The sequence below is a fragment of the Phalacrocorax carbo genome, chromosome 3 (genome assembly GCF_963921805.1).
Source record: "Phalacrocorax carbo chromosome 3, bPhaCar2.1, whole genome shotgun sequence".
NCBI classification, from domain to species: Eukaryota; Metazoa; Chordata; class Aves; order Suliformes; family Phalacrocoracidae; genus Phalacrocorax; species Phalacrocorax carbo.
The window spans coordinates 59,936,739-59,959,892 of NC_087515.1; the positions used below are offsets into that span (position 1 = coordinate 59,936,739).

General features: G+C 40.9%; 1 protein-coding gene across 1 annotated transcript in view; it reads right to left on the minus strand.

Annotated features, from left to right (window-relative positions):
• Positions 1–23,154, minus strand: part of CNKSR3 (CNKSR family member 3) — a 64,625-nt gene that overhangs the window by 27,190 nt on the left and 14,281 nt on the right. The window contains exon 2 of the mRNA XM_064447066.1: positions 4,363–4,526. Coding sequence (XP_064303136.1) covers positions 4,363–4,526 — 164 coding nt within the window. The remainder of the gene's footprint in view (positions 1–4,362; positions 4,527–23,154) is intronic.

The window sequence follows — 23,154 nt, forward strand, 5'->3', positions numbered from 1 at the left end:
GGTTTGGGGAACCAAACCATTCAAAAAAAAACCCCAAAATTTACTCACTCTCTTACTGTAGTGTGCTCTCAGCTGGTTTAGCTCCCTGAAGTAGCTCACCTCAGGGTCAGGTGAGTACAAGCACAAAAGCTCACTAACCAGGGGCCAGGAGGGGGTGGAGGCAGCAGGTGACTTCGATTAATTTAACTTGTCATGGAGCTATAGCCCCAATTCAGGACAGATAGGAATGTTGATAGCACGGCAGCACAAAGCCTTCGCAGCAACACACAGTTGAAGTGTAAAGATTAGCAGGGTTTTTTGAAATATTTCTACACGACTGAGGCTACGACATTTAACAGATTATTATTTAAGCAACCAAAAGGTTTGAGATGTTGCTCTTGAACCAAAGAACACATTACATTTTCCTATCACTCCCCATTTAAAACATCAAAGCTGCTTTCATTAAAACATAGGCTGAAGCCAGCGGTCAAGAGCACCTTATGTCAAACATTCCCAGGTTGCTACTCATTAACCTGGGGAGTCACACGCAGGGCTGGAGTGAGCGACAGCACGCACACGTGCACGAGAACGCACATGCGCACAAGAGCATGCTCTTTCCAAACTCCATTACATTTAATGAGAAAAAGTACACTGACCAAATAATTGCTCAAGGTCAGGCAGCCAACATAAAATAAAAGGTGTGGCTAACCAAAGTCAAAAGACCACAGCAGTTGTCAGAGCTGACTTCAGCTGATCCAGAGCTCTGCTACTGCCCAGGGGCAGCATTGCCTTCCCCTTCACAGCCAAGTTCAGGTGCCACAGTGTGATGAGCTGGATCTGCTGGCTGATCCAACTGAAAACCAGCTGGGGGGGCGTGGGGGGGTGGGGGTAGGGAGCAGCAGGGAGTATGAACAAAAACAGACTGAATGCCTGCTCAAAAGCCAATTACTGCATACCTACAGAAACACTAGAGTTAACACAAGGTACTGCCAGAGTCACCCATTCTTGCTCCCTTCCTTTTAACAAAAAAATGCATCCTAAAGAATCATTTGGAGTCCCAAATTTCCTAACGAACAGCACTAAATTTAAGTTGAAACCTTTAGAAAACTGAAATCTTATGAGGTGGTGCATAGATGTGGTACTTCTGACAAACATTAGCCACAAAGAATAAGACTTCATGTATCATGTATGCATGGTCTATGTTATGATGTTATATTTTGTTGCACTGTAAATGTGCTGGCAGAACATTACTACCAGTGAAATTATCGAAGGACAACGCTGAAAGACTATGTTCTTTTTGTTCTTTTGGTTTTGTGGGATGGGGGGGCAGCTGGAGGTTTTTTTGTTCAGATTTTTTTTCTAAGATGGCTTAAAACTAGTATCTCTTCATTCTACACCTCAAGAAAAAACAGCTGCTTTTTTGCTTCCAAAAACCTCCCAACATACAGTGTAAAGATTCAGAAATCTAATCCAAAGAGCTCATTAAAAGTGAAGATATTTGCATACCGTTTCCTGTTAATGCTTGCATTGTTTTATATTTATTAAGCCCAAACAGGCAAGTCTACTCATCATTCCCTGATGAGTAAGTACTCAGTTTTCACCACCACTCTAGATGCTTTTCGTCCCAATTATTTGGCTGAGAAAACTTATTTTCTGGATCCCTGGCCCTGCGTTTGTGGTTATGCATGAGTTTAAAAAGCATATTTATGTATGTATGTTCCCCCCTTCCCCAAATACTTCAGTCAACTAAGAAATGTCTTCCTCCCACCCCTTTTTATCCCCCAAGCAAATATTGTCACTGACAAAAAGATGGGGGTACTCACTCAAGTTGATGTTTTTTTCCCCTCTGGAGAATTCAGTTTCTTTGATAAGTCCTCTAAATTCCTTAAATAAGCTTTCAACACCTGTTCAAAAAAGTCTATTGGACCAGTTCAAAAACAACAGAAGCGTGTGCTCACAGGGAACCTTCACTTTTTATCCCTGTCCACGGTCTCTCCTGCTGCCCCTTCAGCTGCAGCTTTGTTCACATCTGGCCACTGCTATGAGGAGATGAGGAAACTCTGCCTCATCACCAAAGCAGTGGAGAAAGATGCATTCATTTCTCTTTCAGCTACACTGGTTCTAGAGTTCACTTACTGCAGCAAACACCATAACTTGCAGATATATTTTCAGCTTGGCAGTGTAGCTGCCAAAGAGGGCTCTATGCCTCTAAAAATCTGAGAGAGGCGTATTGGGTGTCCTTTCTCAAGGAAAGGACTAACTTCACACTGTAGTTTTACAACTGATCTGCTGAGGCGGGAAAAAAGTATCTGTATGGTCAATGCTTGAAAAGAGTTACTGGAGGAGAAAGATGTTCCAAAGACAGCTGCTTCACTGCCATGAAAGCTGCATGTGCTCTTGTGGTTCAAGGGAACCAAAGCACCGATCTGAAGGAAAGCTCAGCTGGAAAACTGCCAAGGCAAAACTAGACAAAAAAAGGGAAATTCTTCCTGAGAATTCCAGGACTGAGAAACCACCAAACCCCCTCTCAGCCCTTCCCCACCACACCCGAGAAGGACAACTTTCAAAGCCAGACCTAAGGCTGGCCCAGCCAATGCTACATTTCCACAGTATGAGCTAAATGATGCTGGGGGGGGGGGGGGGGGGGGGGAGAAATCCCTAACACAGTGCATTTACTTTTTATTTCAAGGCCCCAAAAGTTAAAGAAATGCACCATACACAAAAAAAACCACCTTATCTACTAAATGATATCAAGGCACAGGCCCACTTTCAAGGAATTAGTACAGGTGGAATAGGGAAACTTACTCCTTCACACAAAAAGACAGCAAAATTAAAAACAATTGGCTGTCACTAGAACTTAACACACACCATCCCCTCGGGAACAAAATCAATGATGATTTTATACAAAAAAAATCTCAAAAACTCAAGGGAAGGGGCATCAGGAAGGTGACAAAGGGCAGACCTAAAACACGGGACTTCTTCCTCTACCTCTTAAAAGGGAAGAAGGACATTCAGCTGCAATATGTGAACTCTGTCTAACGCATTAACTTGAGATGCATTTCACAAAGGATTTCCAGAAATGAATCTGAGGTCAAAACTTTTGTCTACAAAGGAAATTAGAAGGAAATTGTAGGAGATAAAACACAGCTTTAGGTTTTGGCAGTTGTCCAGCTTTGTTCATTTTATTCTAATATTTTAAGAAGTAAGAAGAAAAAAGTGCTTTTGGGGGCTGCCACATCCATTACTTCAGTCAGGACTGTATACAGCACACAGTACATTTACTAACTCACCAGACTCCTTCACTTGCCCTACAGATTACCCCTTCCCACAAAATGAACTGCATTTCAGGCTAATTACGTTCTACTAGATTTTCAAGTTAAATGTTAAATAATTTTTATAGATCAAATACTGAAGAGGAAATAAAACATTTTTCAAATATAAGAGCAACTCTGAGAAGCATTTCAGATTGTATGAAGTGATTTCATTAAACATACTTCTTCCAGTACAGGCTATCCAATTTGTTCCTGGTTATGGAGTAGGAATGATCCCTCTAGCACCCCTCTGCAGCAGATAAAGCACGTGTCACACAGGCAATAAAGACTCCTCATTTTAAGACAAGCACGCTCAGTGCTGCCAGTCTTGCCTAATGAAGGGAAGGCGGGCCAGTGCTGGCCGAGGAATCATCGGGCAGCCATTCCCACTCTTCTCCCTGGTGTAAACACCAGAGGAATATATGGTTATTCGCTGTGTTACAAACACGTCTTCAAGACTGTGTCCAAACTATGGCTTTTAAATAAAGCCTGCACTAGCAAACCAATCAGAAGTGTATTTATCCTTTCAGAGTGTGTTTGTTTACAAAGTATCTGCACAGTTATATCAGGAGTAAGGCAGAAGAACTGCTTACACATTCTGAATCCAATGAGTTGAACTCGACTAACTGAATTAGCAAAACATACCTCACTTCAAGAACATTTTCTTCACTTTGTATGCAGACTACAGAATTGCCCTAAACCCATTTCAACCAATGTGAGGAACAATCAGCACCTCAACAGTATGTCTTCTATGGCAAATTGACTCTACTCAATAGCAATTTTAATCACACTGTTTCACTAAGAGGAGCCACAAGATCTAACAATGCTACTCGGACAACTTCTTTCTTTAGAAGTGCAACTGAATTAATGCTGCCTCTTATCAGGAAAGGTTAAGGAGCCAACAGCACCAAGCTTGTGAGAATTAAACAAATTCTTACTGTTTGCTTTTACCGTGATGTGTAACAGAAAGCAAGAGACACAGGTATTCTGGTTTTATCAGACTCGCCTTAGTTAATCACCCAAAAAAGTACTTTAAGAAATGCTTTGCGTGGCTGTTCACCACTTCACTAACCAGCGCACACAGGAGATCCACAGCCTCTAGAACGAGTTCCTGGTGTCCAATCCGTGAGATACCCAAGTCTTCAAGGTCCTGGTGAGAAATCTGTAACAGCTGCTCACCATTTATCTTCTCCCGTTCAAATTTATGGACATACTGCTGCAGGCAATCGTCCAGGCCTACCAAAACACAAAAAAAAGAGAGAGATGATGAGATTACAGATTTCTGTCTTTTCTTCCCCTTCCTCCCAGTTAAAAAAAAACAAACAATAAACTATGTGAAATGCACAAATTGCATATTCATTTAATAGGCGATGCCAAATTATGAAAGAAATTTGCAGTGTGACTGAAGCGGTACCACACGGCCATAGAAACAGAACACACAGGTTATACCAATCTTTGGGTCACCTAAATCCGCGCACGACCCACCTGTTCCTTGTGGGTCAAGATCAGCAGGTAAGAATGTTCCTCTGGTGTCTGCATAGGCAAAGCTAACAGGGGGCGTGCATAGACTCAGCTATCATGGTAACCCAAAACCCTGAAGGGCAACCAAAGCAACAACAAAAAAAAATAATAAATGACCAACAAAAGATAAATCGAACAAGGCAAGGCAAGAACAGAGATCTTGCCCAAAGCCTAGTTAAACAAGCTAACAAACAAAAGTACAAAAAACCGCAGTTCCCCATCCACTCATATATAAAAGGGCTGAGTGATAATGAGAGGAAAATGGAACAATCAAAGGCAAAGCAATCAAAATGATGTTTGGCACAAGTCTCATTATTCCCTTGATTTATGAGACACTGCAGCTTCCTGAATCAGCCAATCCTTCCCCTTGCTAAGGATTAATGGCACACACCAATAAGAAATCTAATTCACTTTTGTATCTATGAAGTATTTTTAAAACAGCTTAGAGTCTTTTGTCCCAGCAATATCCCCAAAATCCTCACTTTAAATTGCAATTCTATGATCCTGTTCTTTACAATATCTTTCCCCCAGTGATTACAGAAAGGATTTCTGGTTTTCATTTTGTTTTATTTAACTAAACTTCATGTGTTAATCCTGTTTTCTTGTGTATTCTGCTCATTTCTTCTGTTCTTAAAGATCCTGCAAACAGCAACAATCTGGGGGGAAAAATTGGATGGATGGGTTATTCTAAAGGCGGTGCAGTACTCCTATTGCCCTGCTCCACTTCAACACATCAGCTAGAGCAAAAGGAACAGATCCAGTGAGATCTGTTTGGTAGAAATAGACCACATTCACTGAAAATAGTTGACACTAGCAAAAATTCAGATAACACATTTGACATCTACTTTGTAGCATCCACAATAGCTACATTGTTTGACCATTCACTTTTTTAAAAAGCGAACCTTTAGCTGTGTAAAGGATGTTTATCCGCAACGCTGGCTCAAAAGGAAGCCATTGAGATAGACAGGATGTCGAATGCTGGAGATGAGAAACACGTCCAGCATCCTGAGCTACAAGGAAACGAGAGCCAGAAGACCAGCACTCGGTTCCACTCACGGAGCCGCAGTAGTGACCAGGAAAACAAGCACTCCCAGCACACTCTACTGCCAAGAAAACATTCGAGACAAATCACAAGGGGGGTTCTAGGAGTCACATGAAACAGACTCATTTCCTAACAGCAGCACGAGCAGTCACTGCTGCCTTGCAGTGTCTGGTCACAGCAGATCTGTAGATTATAGACTCTCAAAGGCACAGGCTTACTTAACACACATCACTTGCTTTTGTAACACTCGCTCAGAAATTAATAAGGACAGACACCCTGGCACTTAACAGTCACCCCTTTACACGACTCGGGCAAGCTTAATTATTGCAGTACATCAAAATCTGGCTGAACAAGCTTGACTCTTCCACGTGCAGAGCTACTAGTGTGCACAGCTTGATTTTTTTAAGCATAATTATGAATGGGAAAACCCGCATGCAAGATGAGCAGAGTCTCCCAGGGCTACAGTTGTTTGGGGTGCACTCTTGTTTCCTCCCATCTGTCTTGGCAAGGCCACATAAATTTTGAAAATTGAGCCCAGTGTTCTCTTTCCCACAGGCACCAAATTCTCCCTTAGGCTACACAAACTCTTTTCCCAGGAAAAATAATAAAAAGATCTGGCCTTCATTGTTAAACAATTTATTTTTTCAAACTAAATTCTCAACTGAGGCTGACATACAGTGCACATATTTAGCATTCCCGATTTTTAACGCTGTCTTGCAGACCACTTTTCCCATCATTTGCCATTGTAAGCCTGTAGTTTCCATTACAAATTACACAAACACCTAAAATAAAACACTTCATTCAGCATGCAATGAAGTTTTTATTTTTAAAGTTTTTTTGGATGCAGTGTTGCTTTTCCCTACTCTCTTTGTCTGTTGACTCAACTTTCTAGATCTTCATTGTATGCTAAAACATGACACTCAAATGTGTGTATATCCCCCCAAGAAATACAGTTATGGCTTTCAGCTTACCTGTGCTTTCCTTAATTCATGCTCGCCTGTTCTTGAAGGTCTGTTATGTTTTAGAGGTAGCTGTTCAAGTTATATTTTAGTAAGAGTCCTTAAAAACAATACTTCTACAATCACACCATAAGACTATATTTTACAAAATAAAATACTATGAAATCACACAAATGTTAATTCAAAACAGTCACAGAGGCACAGCGGCTCAGCTAGAAATGTATTTAAGATTAAGTGACCAAAACTATGCAAAGCAGGAAGCGAGACCCACACACTCACGGCAAGCATTCACTAATGGTTTAAGATGAGCTTACTAACATTGGTCATGTTATTTTTACTAAGAAACATATGGAAAAATCTTGAACATTTTAATTGAGACTGCAACCACATTTATAGCCTATTGTTTAATTTTTTCTTCGTATGAATGAAATGTTTAATCATATGCAAAACAAAAAAAATCCCATTTCTCCAAGAAGGAAATGAGAAAGGAGGAAAAAAGCACTCATACATCAGTTCAATAAAATAAACTAAATATTTAAGTAAAGCTTAAAAAGGCAGCATTCAAATGCCACTGATAATCTAAATGAACTGCTCACATTTTCCTTCTTCCAAACATCTCAGTTCTTGACATGTATTTTCTTTGTGAACTTCAGAGCCTCACATAGACTTGGTATCGCCCGTTAGCAAAGTCTGCATATTTTTAGAAACTTAGATGAATTAAAAACAACAAAAAGCAGTATACATAACTCAGGAAGATGCTTCCTTACATGCCAGGTCATTTTCAACAGTGCAAAATTAGTAGGTTCAAGCAAGAAAATAGTTTTCTCTATTTCCAAAAAAATACAATTAAGACTGACATTGGAAAAGATATGTATATTTACATCCCTTACCTACTGAAGAGCCCTTCTGAAGTTTAATCTATTCATTTTATGCTCTAAGTGGGTTTTTAAAAGCATTTTTCTCAATTGAATGTGAGAAATCTTTATATTATTCCTTGCACATATAGCAAAACCATGCACAGAAGATAACATCCTTCCTCCTTACCTATTTGTTAGGGAATGAGAGGGAAGATGGAAACAGAAACAGCAATTGCAAAACGTTACCCAAGTTTTACAACAAGAGTAGCAGTGATTTTTTGGGGGAGGGAGGGAAAGGAACAGAACTAGTCTAGCAAGTCTTACTCATATTGTGAAAACCATTATGAGGAACTGCAGTGTAACTTGAACAAAACTCCCTCCCAAATTTTGGCAGGTGTAGAGATGTGCCATAGATCCTAAGAACTGTCTAGACTTTTCTGTCTAAAATAACCATCACTGCGCAGAGAGGCCCAGAAGACATTCAATACCTTGCATTCATGCAAAAACATTAGGACAGGGCTCACACATACAGATCTGCACTGATACCAATCTCAGTCTGTTTCCAAGATTAAGAAAGTTCTTTTGAATAAGAATTGAGGGGAAAAGAAGAAAAAACCTACTTCGAGAGGCTTAAGGGGGAGGCTTGGGCCTAAGCTATAACTATCAGTTTACTATTCAGAGAGAATTAACACGTTGATAGATGTCAGCCATTCAGGAATGACATATCTGACTCCCAAAGTACTAGAGACGTGTGCTTTATAAGTTAAGTCATTAAGTAGTTTCATACTTTTTGCTCAACTTTTGTGCCAAATAAATTACCTACCATAAAGCAATAAAAATAATTAACTAACATATTATGGCCACAGCTCCAAAATCAGCTGACTCACCACCTCATCTTTCTTCCCACCATCCCATTCTTCCCCACTCTTCTCTTGTGAGACTGCAGAGTCTATAGACTCCAACATGGTGGGGTGGAGAAGGGGAGATAGACGGGGCAAGGAACTGAGGAAAGAACAGGGAGGGGAAACTGGAGGGTGACAGGGATCATTTTCTGTTGTTCAGGAACTTGAACATACTCTCAGGACAGCTCATAAAATGCCAAAGCTGACAGGAGGAAGCAGGAGGAGTACAAGCCACTTGAACAGAGGAAGAACTTGTAAGTACAGGACCATCTCCTTCACACAGCACCCCCATGGGGATCACTGCTTACTGTCTCAAGGAAATACAGCCTTATTATTATAAACATGTAACTCCTCTCTTCTCTGTTGGGTGACTAACAAACTGGCAGCACCTGGTCTTTCAGGGTAACACCAAGGTTCACCTACAACCCTCAGCCTGTCAGGCAGCTCTTTTGGACCTTGGATAGCTGCCCAGGTGGGACTGCTGAAGTCTTTTTTGCCTCATCACCTTAAGAAACACACATTCAAATGTTGTAAGAATCTGACCTTTCCACCTAAGAAAGTCACTCTTATTCTGATCTCCCCTTCAGGGTCTCTTCAGTTGCTACTTTTAGTCTCCAAAGACTCCTTGCACACATCAACTTCAACCATTCTCCCAAGCTTTGAAAGATCATCAGTTCTAGGATAATCTTTGATATACCCATGGTACATGCCATTATACTATCATTTATATTCCACATCACTTTTTAGTTGTTATTGTGATAGCTTCCTCCATTTCCTCCACCCATTTCCAGGACTAGAATAAATTAATAAAAAGAAAGAAAAAAAAACCAGAAGGGAAGCAAGGCAGCAAACCAACACTAGAAAGACAAAAAAGCTACTTCATAAGCAGGTAAACCAGCATCTGAGAAGGCAAATGATATTAAGGAAAAAGGGCTGCAAGACAGCCATGAAAAGCTGAATCAGCTCAGCAGGACAGGTACAGGGTGTAAAGGAACAAACTGAAAAGTTCAAGGACAAGGAAAACAAACGCAGTTTTCTTTTAGGGTAGATTTAAAGATACCAGTTGTTTTCCATTAGTAACAGCTGATTAATAGCAACATACACTAAAAATCTATATAAACAACAAAAACATGGAAACTCTGATAAGTTTTATTAACAATTCCTAAAAATGAAGAGACAGCTATCTAAAGGAGCTCTACATTGGCAATTTTCACCTAGAGAAAATGAATTTTAAAAACTCTTGGAAAAAAATTATTTTTTAATTTTGAGAAGTAAAATTAATCTAGAATTTGAATAGACTTGTCTTCAAATGGGAATGGCTGGAGACAATAACTTTTGGAATGAAAACTGATATAATAGTTAAAAATTCAGTTGTAAGCACTTTGGAGAAAGAAAGAAAGAAACTCTGTTTTTATTCGGCCTTATACAAGAGGGAAAGGGAGTCTGGGTTCCATAGCAGACATTCAGAAGTGCTACATTAATACAAATGAATAACAAAATGTTACTTTTCCAGGGAAGTTAGTGATTAAAGCTACAGACCAAGGTGTTGTCACAGGGTACAATAGAGATGAAACTGCTGTTCACTGTTAGAAACCCCTAAGGTTTTAAGTACCTTTTTAAAAAGGACCATTATTAGTATTTGGGTTTACTTTGAAGCATTTTCTTAGATTTCTTTTACATAAATTCAAGTGTTTGCTTAATTCTTCCCAGAGTGAAAAAAGAAACAGTAGTTCTGGATCGAACAAAAGCAAGTGTTAGGTCCTGTACCTGGGGAGGAACAACCCCACACACCAGTACAGGTTGGGGATTGACCTGCTGGAAAGTGGCTCTGTTGAGCAGGACCTGGGAGTGCTGGTGGACAGCAAGGTGACCCTGAGCCAGCACTGTGCCCTTGTGGCCACGTGGCCAACGGTGTCCTGGGGTGCATTAAAAGGAGTGTGGCCAGCAGGTCGAGGGAGATTATCCTCCCCTCTACTCCATCCTGGTGAGGCCACAGCTGGAGTACTGTGTCCAGTTGTGGGCTCCCCAGTTCAAGAAAGACAGGGAGCTACTGGAGGGACTCCAGTAGAGAGCTACCAAGATGACCAGGGGACTGCCACATCTCTCTCACAAGGAATGGCTGAAAGACCTGGGTTTGTTCAGCCTGGAGAAGAGAAGACTATGGGGGGATCTTATCAATACTTATAAATATCTGAAGGGTGTCAAGAGGATGGGGCCAGACTCTTTTCAGTGGTGCCCAATGACAGGACAAGGGGCAATGGGCACAAGTTGGATCACAGGAAATTCCACTTAAATATGAGAATAACTTTCCTGTGAGGGTGACAGAGCAGTGGCACAGGCTGCCCAGAGAGGTTGTGGAGTCTCCTTCCCTGGAGACATTCAAAACCCACCTGGACACGTTCCTGTACCCCCTGCTCTGGGTGTGCCTGCTCAAGCGGTGGGGGGGGTTGGACAAGATGATCTCCAGATGTCCCTTCCAACACCTGCCATTCTGTGATTCTGTGAAAGTGTGGGAAGGTTGTTCAACTGTACCACCACAGTTGCCATTCTCCTCCTGCAATATTACAGACAGAGCCAGGCATGCCTTTAACAAAGGAATTCAAGGTCCTTTAAAAGGATGGTAAAAAAATACACCTAGAGCAGTCAGTGGAGACTTAATTCAGTAATAATTTGAGCCTAGGTAAGAACTGACTTTGTAGGACCCATATGTATGATTGTTTTTTAGCTATCATGATTGTTTTACCATTATCTATCCATAAGTTTTCAAAACAGAAGTTATCAATTGGTGTGAGCCACTTATAGGGGCCAGAAAACAGCTCAAGGCCTTAGTTTGCCAAGGGAAAATAAAAGCCCTCAAGAGATGTTTGAATTATTGTCTGGTGTACAAAGGTAAAAAAAGCTTCATTGTCCAATATTTTATATCCAAGTAGTTTCGCAATCACTCATAACACTGCCATCATCTGAAGTATCAATCACCTCAAAAAAAAAAAACAACACAAAAACACCACAAAAAGCCACAAAACCACAGAACTGAAGAGCAAGAGCTGCTTATTATCAGCATCACAAAGTGTCTCCTGCATAAACGTCACGTAGTCAATTATAAGCAACCCTTCCACATTTCTGTTTAATCATCTGCATCCTAACCAAGCAGGGACAGCCTGTTGCCTCACCAGGCATTAGGTCTAGCTTTGCTGAGGACAGGCATCACCTAGAACAGCCAGAATGGTACAGAAGTTTTTGTCTATTCCTCCCTCCCCTTTCATACAGGGATGGAACCAGACAAATTTCTGGCCTCTGCCTGCCAGCAGAGATGCAGAGGGCAGCTCTCATGAATGTCACAGCAGGACAGAGGGAAAAGGCAAAGCCTTCAAATTTGATGAGTGCTTCACTGTCCCCTCTGACTGACAGTTGCACAGAAAGCCTTTTGCAACATGCCTCTATTTTCAGTATTTCCAACTAACATATTTAGCCTGGAAAAACAGACTACACACACATGCGTTCACTCTACCTCAGAATAAATCCATTCATTCCCTTCAAATCCACCCACAAATCCCTTAGCTTCTTTTGAATGCAAAACTGAAAACTCTGCCTTGTAATAACTTGTGGCTAAATTTGGGTTGTAAGCCATTCTGACCAGATGGGCTATGGAGACCGTGTTTAACCTCTAGTCACTCCATATAGATGCCATCTCAGATTGACAGGTCTTCCACTGTGCTATACTTTTTACCAGTCCTCCTTACAAAGCCATTGATTGAGACCATTCCAGCAGTAACTATTATCATGCTCCAGACTGTAAATTTGGTGACAACTATAGCTTCAACACTTCACAGGGTAAACCATGAAGTATGTCAAGGAAGAGTCAAAATACCTTATGTCCACACACTTGCTGGACCCTTCCAAAAACTCCAGCAGGTTTGCAAAGCAAGACCTCTCTCTACAAAAGCCAGAAAAACCCACTCAGATTTCCCCCACAGAATATTTTCAGAAAACTAAGCAGACATGGAATATAGAAGAGTGGAGTCTTTACAGAAGAACAGATTGTAGGGAGGAAGAGGACATGATAAAGGCCTATAAAGCCAGAAGTGGCGTGGAAAAGCAGAGCATTGATTATACATTGTCTCTTCCAATACAGGAATTAGGGAGAGCCAATGAAGTTAGCATGTAACAGGTCCCAACAAGCAGTAACAGTGATTCTTGACACAGCAGTATGCAGTGAATGTTCAACATCCATATGGGTTCAAGGGAAGGTGAACAGGTTCATGAAAGAAAATGCCACAGTAGTCATGTCTGACTCTGAAAGACTCGAACAGAAATGATTGAAGGCTTGGGAAAGTCTCCAGAAGGAAACACATAATATGTCACCTTTCCTGCAATCCTTAACAGATCCCTTTTTGGCAAACATTCAGGATGGGGCACTGAGCTAGATGGCACAGGACACAGGACTTCCACAGCTGTGCCATTCACAGCACGAAAATGTAGATGGTACTTCCTTTTCACTACTTTTATCCTAAGACTTAAGAAAATTGTTATCTCTTCGCTAGTGAATGCTACTATTGGTGTTAGTATTTACTGTAATAGTGACAAGATTTTCCCAAAAATAAAACACTCCTATATAGAGAAATAGAAGGCGGGGGATGGGGGGGAATGGAAGAAATGGCTAAACACTAATACTGAATCGTGATATCAAATTTAAGCCAAAGATATAAACAAAGCTTTTACAGACTGGTAAAAAGAAAAAATTTAAAAGCCACACAGCAAAAATAGACCCTAGTAACAGTAGGAAATAGATCACACAGCTGCTCTTGTGGGTTGTAATCCAGCTTGAGATATTAACAGTGAGTGGGAAATTGCAAGAGTGAATTAATTTAGAAATTGTACCTTCAGTTGACAACAACTGAACTTGCATCAGGACTGCAAAAATATATTTGACATGAGTGAATAGTATCATACAATAAACTGAGATAAAAGCAATTCTATAATAAATGAAGTTAATGGTATTTAATTCCAAAAGCCATTCAGCTAAAACCGAAGTTGAGTTTTCTTTCTTTGCAATAGCTCTTTTTCAGGAAACTCACGAAAAAAATTGAGGTGGGGAAAGAAAAACCTATTTCCACTATTTTTTCATAGGGGGTTTCTTATTATGACATAGCTTTAAATCTTCAAATTAAAGGCAAAATTAAAATATAATGCTATAGAGGTTGAAAATTGAGTTGTGCTGGCATGCCATGTTTTTTTAAAAAAAAAAAACACCACACAGCACAATGATGTACACGTTTAACCAGAAAAATCTCTCTTTATAAAACGGATACAAGCATGAATACATAGGGTAATCATACTTTACTACACTGAAAAATAGATCACTATGCTACAACCACAGAGAGACAAAAAATAAAGCCTTTTCAATCTGACAGGGCATTCCCTCTATGCATGAAAGAGTAGAGTATAATAGGAAACAAACAAAAAAATAAATCTATGGTATTATATTCCCACTGATGTGAGGGCAGGTGGGTCAGAATACACATGCAGTCCAGTTTCTCACCAGCAGAGCTGGACTGGACATCTGTGTACAGCTGTGGGTCCCTGCTGCACCTACTAGGCCATAACCTAGCAGGGCTTTGCTGCCGTCGTGGTCACTAATGTCACCCACTTCCCTGAGAGAAGACAATTGACCCCACCTCTGAATATTAGGCCATTAAGTATTGTTTGGCTTCTAGGGTGGAAATTTTGACTCACCTGGAAGGAAGAGGGAAGAGATGAGAGACACCCTCATTCAGGACTTACCATCAGCCCCAGGCAGCCAGACTCCATGTTGCCACCCCAAATACTCATCTTGGGAAAATTCCCAAAGAAGGAATAATAGGAACCACAAACAAGGGCTCATATTCATGACCTCAAACACCCAGCAGCATGATATGTTGCTGATAGCACTGCAGCGGTAACTCTTTGCTAAACCCAGCCACCACCAGAACAGGACTGCTGACCAGAGAAAGATGAAGGATGAAAAGAAAACTGATGCACATAGTTTTTTCCTGCTGACTTTGGTATACATTCTCTGTCTGCATCAAGGATTAAGTTCCACATAATGAAGTAGCTTCACACAATACAACACTCATGCTTTGGTTTTCTCTTTTTTAAGAATTAGCTACATCACTCACTAATCAGCTACGCTTGGCAAAAGCAGTCTTTCTGTACTTTAACAGATTTTGTTTGGCAAACGAAATAAATGAGATTGAAGCAGAGAATATCCATATGTTCTCTGCAGGAAGACCTGGCACTCTAAGTTTCAACAGAACGTGCGATGAAAGCCAACAATCAGCAAATGCATGCAAAACATTAAAATAGAGAACACACCTGCCCTTGGCAGACTGGCCCAAATAGCTTCCTAGCCAATATCACAAGATGTCTTCAGGGACACTGCTGACAACATCCTCTCCAACTTCACAGTAAAAGCGATATCCTACTTGTGGCAAAACACAACTCACCTTCATCCCCTGGGTGTACTGCAGCATGAGCAAGGCATCACAAACCAAATAGAACAGCAGTATATCGTAGCTGTAACGAGGCACTTGTATTTAATCAACATTAGGTGCTCAAGTAGCACCTAAGAACTACTATAAACTCCAAACTGAAACAAGAAAACACCTCTTTGCCCAATATGCTAATACATGCAAAGGTGTGCCTATTTTTCTGTTGGTTGCATTTAAAATAGCTATAATTAAATGGATTTAGAACGCCTCTCCACTGACACAGAAGCACTGCCAGCAAGTATGACCCAGATCTCATTATTCTTTTTCACCCTATGTTTTTACCATTATATCTAGCAATCAATTTACACCCCCCCCCAGAAAAATTATGTTAAAACCCACAGAGCTCAGCACTGCATACTGTAGTAGACTACTGCAACAGCAGAAAACTTCACAGTTAATTGTTAATAAAAAAAATTGTTCTTGAACTAATCCATTCAAACTCTTTTGACAGCCATCACATGTCCAGTGAACATACCCTAGTGTTTGTCACAACCTAAGAAAACCATTTTGCTGGTAAAGACATGACTGACAGTGTTAGCAAATACAGAGCTTTTAGCATGGTAAAAATAATCACTCAACATGACTTTAAAGTCACATGTATGTATTACGGGAGGCAAGAAAGACAACTAAATGGCTGTGATAAGAGATAGATGCAACAGGATTTAAAAGGTCTAAAAATACTGCCAGCTCCTTCCTACACCCTAGAAAATTCTCCTTTTTTGACAACTGCAACTGACATCCATGATTAATCAAAGGTGTTGCTTAAACAAGGCACCAACAGAAGTTCGTTACTTTATTACCCCAGCGTGGAGTGGCTTCATTAATTCCACTCAAGCAATGAGTGTGGAACTGTTCCACATACATCAGGATAAATACATGTGTCCTTCAGGCTATTAGTGACAAAGCATTGTCCTCACATACTGTGTCAGAACTCTAACAATGAAACATTTGCCAAAGTTTAAATGTGGGGACACTGTTCCGCCCTGGGCTTGAAAATCTCACTCATCTTGGATGCTCTGAAGTTTTTTCCCCAATGCATATGGGCTCAAAGAACCACTAAGTCTTTCTCCAGCAGGGAACAAAAGCAAGTGGTAAATTCAGAAGTAAAAAGTGGAGAAAACCAAATTATTCCAGCATTCATTTTTCTCACCCCAATAGGGCTTTTCCTTCATACTAAGTACACTTTAAAACATGCTGGCCAATATGTTTTAAATTATACTCAAACAGGAATTTGCAACTTCTGGGGTCAAGGTAGGTCTGTTTTTCTCTCTCACTGAAAAATCAGTTGTTCATTCCATTGACACAAATTACAGCTTTGCCTAGGCACAGTAGGGTTTTGGCAGGAATGAAAGCAGAGTGGTATCTGGCCACTGAAAGCTGCAGCTGAGAAGAACCTGCAAACAAGACCTTTGTCCCTCCCTCCATACAGTGTTAGGCTTTGCAGGGAACCAATCCACTTCACCACATGCCCTTTCCTGTACAAAGTATATGAGGCGGCTAACTCAGAAGTGAACCACCCATGGGCATACCACAGCATTTGTCTCTTCTGCAGCTAGGTGGCAACAAGAACTGAGGTAGGAGACCAATTGCCATTTCATCTTCAGGCTGGTCCAACACCCTGACTCTCAGTAAGGAGGCCACAGGCAGGAGGACAACATGACCTCAGAACATTTACTTCATTGGATCCCAGATGGCACAAAGGTGCATAGTTGGTTCCTGCCAACTCACTTTTATCCAAAAATGAGGTAAAGCTCCCCCACACCACCCGAGACTGATTTGTCCCAGCCACTTAACATCAACATCTTGACAGGAGAAGGCAAGCTTCATGGATGCCTGTGCCTCAACCATTGCAATAGGACCTTTATAAGCTCAACGTCAGCAGCAGCTTCAGCTAGTGCAATGGGCTCTTAACTAGGAAGAGATGTAGGAGGACACAACTGGTCCACCAGCTTTGCTATGGAGCTACTGCAGAGGAGGAGGGCAGAAAGTTACAGGTGGGTGGAGGATAAGCAGCAGAAAGTGGTACAACTATGCCCAGTAGAGCTCATCTGCCAGACACCTTGTGAGACCCCCACCATGCTGCTCCTCACTGGACTGGCTGCAGACCCTCATTACAGAGAGGCAATTTCCTCACACCCATTAACAGCCCCAAAGAGAAGCCTGAAAAAAAACCAAAAATCTTATTTCTGCTACTAACAGATACAGATGTTTTCACTAAATCAGTGCAACCACAGAGAAATACATTTCCCAGATTTTTCCAACTCACACAACCACGCTAAATTTGTTGGGCTATTTCTTTTTTATACAACTATTGTAACACACACTTTTTACAGGAGAACAATAACTCAAAACAAACCTTTAAAACACTTTACCATTTCACTTATGGAAGTATATTATCACTGAACCCAAAACAGCCTCAATGCTAGCTGTGGAGACATCCACAAGATTACAGGAACTAGATTTTTTTTTTAATTGAAACAATTTAATTTCATTTTATTGTTCTAGTGAACTAGATATTGTAGCTTAAACCATAGCAGGAATATGGAATCATTGAAGTCCCCAGAGGCAAAAACTCTGGAAGCTGTGAAAATTATGGAATTAGGACACTGTAGGTCATGTTGCATGGCTGAAGACCACCTCTCTAGTCTTGTTCTTCCCATCATCCATCCCACTCCTTTCTCTAACATCCCTGATCCTCCTCTTTCTCACCTGCACCATACTACCACCCCCTTGCCAGAAAACATTCCAGGTCCTATCCATAGCAAAAGTGGTCAGAGTCAAACTAGAGGTGGTGAGGGTCTCTGGCTGTGTCCGAGCATCCTCCGGGAGGCACACCAGTGCACTAGAGAAATGCTGCAAACAGCAGGCTGGACAAGCTCTGTGTTGTGGACCAACATACACCATCTGAGACACTAGTGCACAGCCCAGCAGTAAGTGACACCATGCAAGGCGGAGGCTTTGGGAGATGTATTGTATAGGTGACATACAGGAGGAACCAGAGAGATTGTATGTAGCACCATGGACTTAATTAATAAGAAGGCACTTTAATGACTGATGGGATGTTGGAAAAGAGGTAGAGAGTGCCACAAAACAGAGGACAGTGATTAATACGGTGTGGTGTGGGATGGAGGGTTGTACAGCTAGAAGGTATAGCGGACAAATCTATTTGCCCCTCTAGGTATTTGTGGGGAAGGGGAAGAGGGAGAAGGTGAAGAAGGTGGGACACAGATGGAGAAAGTCTCTGCACTGTCAGTATTTGACATAACAACAGTAGAGTCCCTCCTGCATGACACTGCTCTCGCCATATCCCCAGATTAAAAAAAAATATTCAAGACACAGCAAGTGCATTTACTGCTGAAGTGTTCAAAACTGGCTACGCTGGGTCACACCAGCGTTCCAGGTTACTGGTCAGGCTGGTCTTCTGGGACCCAGATGTTACTACCACCAGTCATTTTGTATGATATTGCTTTAAAGTGAAGCAACATTTCATTTCTTACTGAGGGTTATGTCCTTTGGCAGGTTCCCCCATCCCTCACATCTCCTTGCTCCAGTTTTCCAAGAAGCAGCCATACTAACTTAAACTTACCAAGAAGCAGCTCCCTATCACTGTACTTTTCTTGCTCACTAAACTTCGTTAGTGCTATAAAATAATTCACATCCACGTTTTACAAATTTTCACAACAGCACCAGACATGGGAGCACTCCTGGACAATTTAATGAGCCACTCCCCTTAACCTCTTGTAATTTCCATTGTAATGTTAATGCATTCACAGTAACACACAGTTTACATCATCATCATCACAAGATAAAACTTTAACATGTCAAAAATTCAAAGCTGTCTGAATGAGGAAATGTTTCTGCTTCACAGAGTTCACCTCAATAAAATACAGCCACCTGCATTTCCACCTATATTATCTTTTGCCTACTGACACTTCAAAATAATGCTTCAGTTCATTATTCTCATGCATTTAACAATTCTCTTTGTCTACATGGCATCACTGATTTGTTACGCACAGTCAATTTTTCCTCATACTGAGTTTTTTCTGTGACGCTATCAGCTTTTTTTTTTTGAAAGAGAACGATGTTACTTTCAAAGCTTGTTTTAGAAAAAAAATCTTTTTCTTTATATGTTAACTTTTTTCATTAGGTTTGGCTTTCATACAGAACAAATTAATCAATAATCAACTCAAAAAAAAATCAGCATTCCCATGCTCATCTTGGTTAAGCACAAATTCAACAGCCGTGAGGACAGGAACTGGTAGAGAAAGGCAACCCTTACAAGAAGCAAAAACTGACAAGCCACTCATGGAGAAAGTTTCTGTTAACCCAGTGGCTGATCCACCTTGTGGACCTTATTTCTCCCTCATCCCAAACACAACCACTCCCCATTTCAGTTATATCAAACTTCACATCAGCCACGTCTATAGCCGTACAGTAACCAAGGGGAAGGATTCTCTAAATTGGATTTTAAATAAGGCTAAATAGTTAACATTTGTGAAAGTAATAAACTAATCATTTAACAGTCCTACTCTAAGATGATTAAGTGGACAATCTTCCCTTAAGGCTTTGAGCTCTATATTTGCAAAACAGATGCATGAAGGGATGAAAATCCCATAAATGATTTGCATTCTTAATGTCTGACACAATTTAGTCCTTGGGGAGCACACTACGTGTGTACGTGTTTGTATGTGGGAGATCGCATGCAGTCTTGTACAGCAAGGCCCTGATCCTGAACCTGTAACATTACTTCAAGAACCAAAAATAACCTACAGTTCTGCTGCTGTATTAAGAGCAGAGATCAAAATATCACCTATTAACATCTGCATCGCTATGACAGGTTCGTGTTCCTGCTTCACACAGCAAATCCAGTTGCTTTTTCTCACCCATCTTGGTTGCTCTTTTTATAAGTAAACAAACAAACCCCAGATACTTCCTGTACACTTATGTTGACAATTCAGAGCATATTGCAGTTTCCTGGATGTAGACCCTGCCTTAGCTACCCCAAGTACATTATCAGAAGGATATGGCTATTGAGTTGGACACTAACAAGAGATACCTGTTAACAAGAAAATCATACAGACAAAACCCTTCACTGTAATGTCCTAGCCAGAGTTATGGAGAGAGGCAAAAGAAACTGCAAGAGCAGGAAAGGGATGACTGCACTTAATACAGTAGTTAATCACAAAGAATGAATTCAATCCAGAAGTCTCTGAAACAGGTGAAAAAACAGGTTAGAAAAAGCAGATGCAAATACTGTCCTAAACAGTGAGTGCAATCAATTTTGCACCTATTTTTTAAATCCAATATGCTCCCCTCCCCAATTTCTATTTCTAGGGTTACCTAGACATTTTTTTTTTAATTTGTCTTCTACTTACTGGTCCTCTATGTACCTTTCAAGTAGCATTAAGATTTCTTTTAAAAAAAAAAAATCAAGCATCCTGTTGGATGCTTGTTGGACACTACCAGCTATGACAAACTTCAGTGGTTTTTTGCAAATCAGTATGAAGAGTAGAAATAACGAGAAGTAGTAAATGCAAGTTTTCATGTGAAACTGAGTGCATTACGTAGCTCTGTAACTAACATTATACTTGAAGAATAGGGTAGAAAGAACAACCAAGCTGTATTTCATGAGCACTGTAAAATCCTCAAAGCTTCGCTGGTCCTTGAAACACAGATTTGGAAGAAGCCTAGCCACTTTATTCTAACATACTTCTCTTCAACGTAGCTTTCCAGAGCTAAGCTGAGATATTATATGCTCTCTTCTCCTGATCTGTCAAAGGAGTTTATAATTACCTTAATCACAGAATGGACTTGGACCCATTAATTCAAAACATGTAAAAGGTTACAAAATGCCGTAAAAAAAAAAATTGAAATTTACACACACACCCCCTTCCCATTTTTAAAAGTTGTATCATTTTTGTAAAAGGGCTATCTGATAGGCAGAATGCCCTTCGTACATCTGACTGTGTGAAACCAAAAGTCATGGAAACTTAGAAGCAGCAGTTTGCCCACTAATAAAAAGATTCTACATTCGATCCAGAAATATCATAACTTTTATTCAAATACAGTTCTTTGTTCTGACCAATTAAATCTGCCTGAGCAGCCTCTCTCCTGGACGCATACTTTATCTTGAGTATGACAGAGCCTTATTTCCAAGCTACCTAAAGGGATCAAGTACCATCTTCAAGCTAGAGCTCACTTCCCCAGCTTGGACTTCTGCAAGTTGATCTGCCGCATGGTTAGTACTGTGTAGCAATCTCCAGCTAGTGATCGAATTTTCAAACTTCCAAATCATGAGGAATTGCTCACTGTGCCCAAGGATGTATTTGGAAACATAAATTCAGAAGTAATACTTCGGTGTGCTACTTCGTAAGAGGAGAACATGCAACCAGGTTGACCCTCTTCCACCCCTGAGAGTACTCCTATTTGTTAACTATGTGGCAATAGACTTTGAAGACAGTGATTTATGGAAGCCTGTTTGATTACTGTTCATCTTTGTTCTTCACTTACAGGCAGTGTAGTGACCTTATTTACACCCAAGTTAATCATTAGGTCTTACAGACAGCGGGGAACAGTTGGGGAAGGTAAGGGGTGGGGAGGGGAAAGGAAAGGAGGGTTTCTCTTCTAAATTAAAGGCAATAGTGATTTTTAGAAGTTACTGAAACAGCAACAAAGAAACAGTGTGTCTCACAGATACTCACTCTTTATGTGGACTTGGCTTCACATCCCCAAACCAAGGCTGCTACTGAGAGGATGGCACCACCCCCACGTGCTCTCCACCAAAGCTACCAAAACACCCACCAACTCCAGCGGTGCCCTCTGCACAAGTAATGGAGACCTGTTAGCAGAAAGCTGTGAAGTACCAACTCATTTCCAAACCGTCACCACAGAGGCTACCTGGCCCAAGTCTTCTGCTTACCATTAGCCGGAAAAGAACGAGGGCTCCCCACCCAAGGACTAATACAATTCATGAAAACATTCGCTGCTCTTTGTTACTTCTATAAGCACCTTCTTTACTGAGGAAAAAAGTCCAAAATCCTCTGAAAACTGTTATAAAACAGCCAGGAGACAGTGAGGCTGCTCCTATCCAAGACCAATGTGACAAAATACCACCTGGGAAAGAAGATCACATAACTGGAAAATACCAGGAATAAAGGGAAATACAGCCACAAGAGGGAAAGATGAGGAGAAATTACTACTGAAAATTTTCATTTGAGAAATTCACCCAGAGATCATTTAACTGACCTTTAAACAGTCACACTGCTTCAGCTACAGTAAGCACACAAATTTTTTTGCATTATTTTCCTACTTAGTGTTTATTTCAAATTAACAGAAGTAGCAGTATCTCAAAAGCTAGCAATCCACCAAAGAGCATCATGGACATATAATAAATGCGTTAACATAGAGGCCTTCTTAACCGTAAGTTACTCTCTCTAGACATCCCATCCTGCTCACGTGAAATAAGACAGGTATTTCTTTTACTCCCAGTGTTTTCAATTCTAATAGGTATAAAACTGTCATCAATCTTCTGGTCCGCAGACACTATATGCCAACTGCTGGTTCCCCCTCTCACACACACGCACTAATCCTGCTGAAAGATACTGGAACGAGAGCCAGAGAAAGTAAAAACATGCATTTACCTCCAGAGGAGAGCTGACAGCAGCAGCTCACACCCTCTTCCTAGAGGGGGAACTGGCCAGGCCTGGGGAGCTTTGGGACAGAGAGGACAGGTCAGACCACCACCCAGCCACACTCTCCATCTCCATACTGAAACGTTCAGCAAAATACACCTTTAGAGATGACTGCATAGCCAGACTCCCTGGCAAAGCAACAATCCAGCTTAAAAAAAAACAACCAACCTGTTCCACTTGGAGACAAAAATAAAAACTTCTGGCCACTTTATCCAGAGCTGGACTGCCATCAGCCCATATACCCCACCACCAAGCCCCTGCCCATCTGGTTTACTGTTGCTAAAAGCTTCTTCACAACAGCATGGATAAATACTCTTCCAAAAGAATAAAACGGAAGCAAGTATGAGCACAGAATTCAATCACAT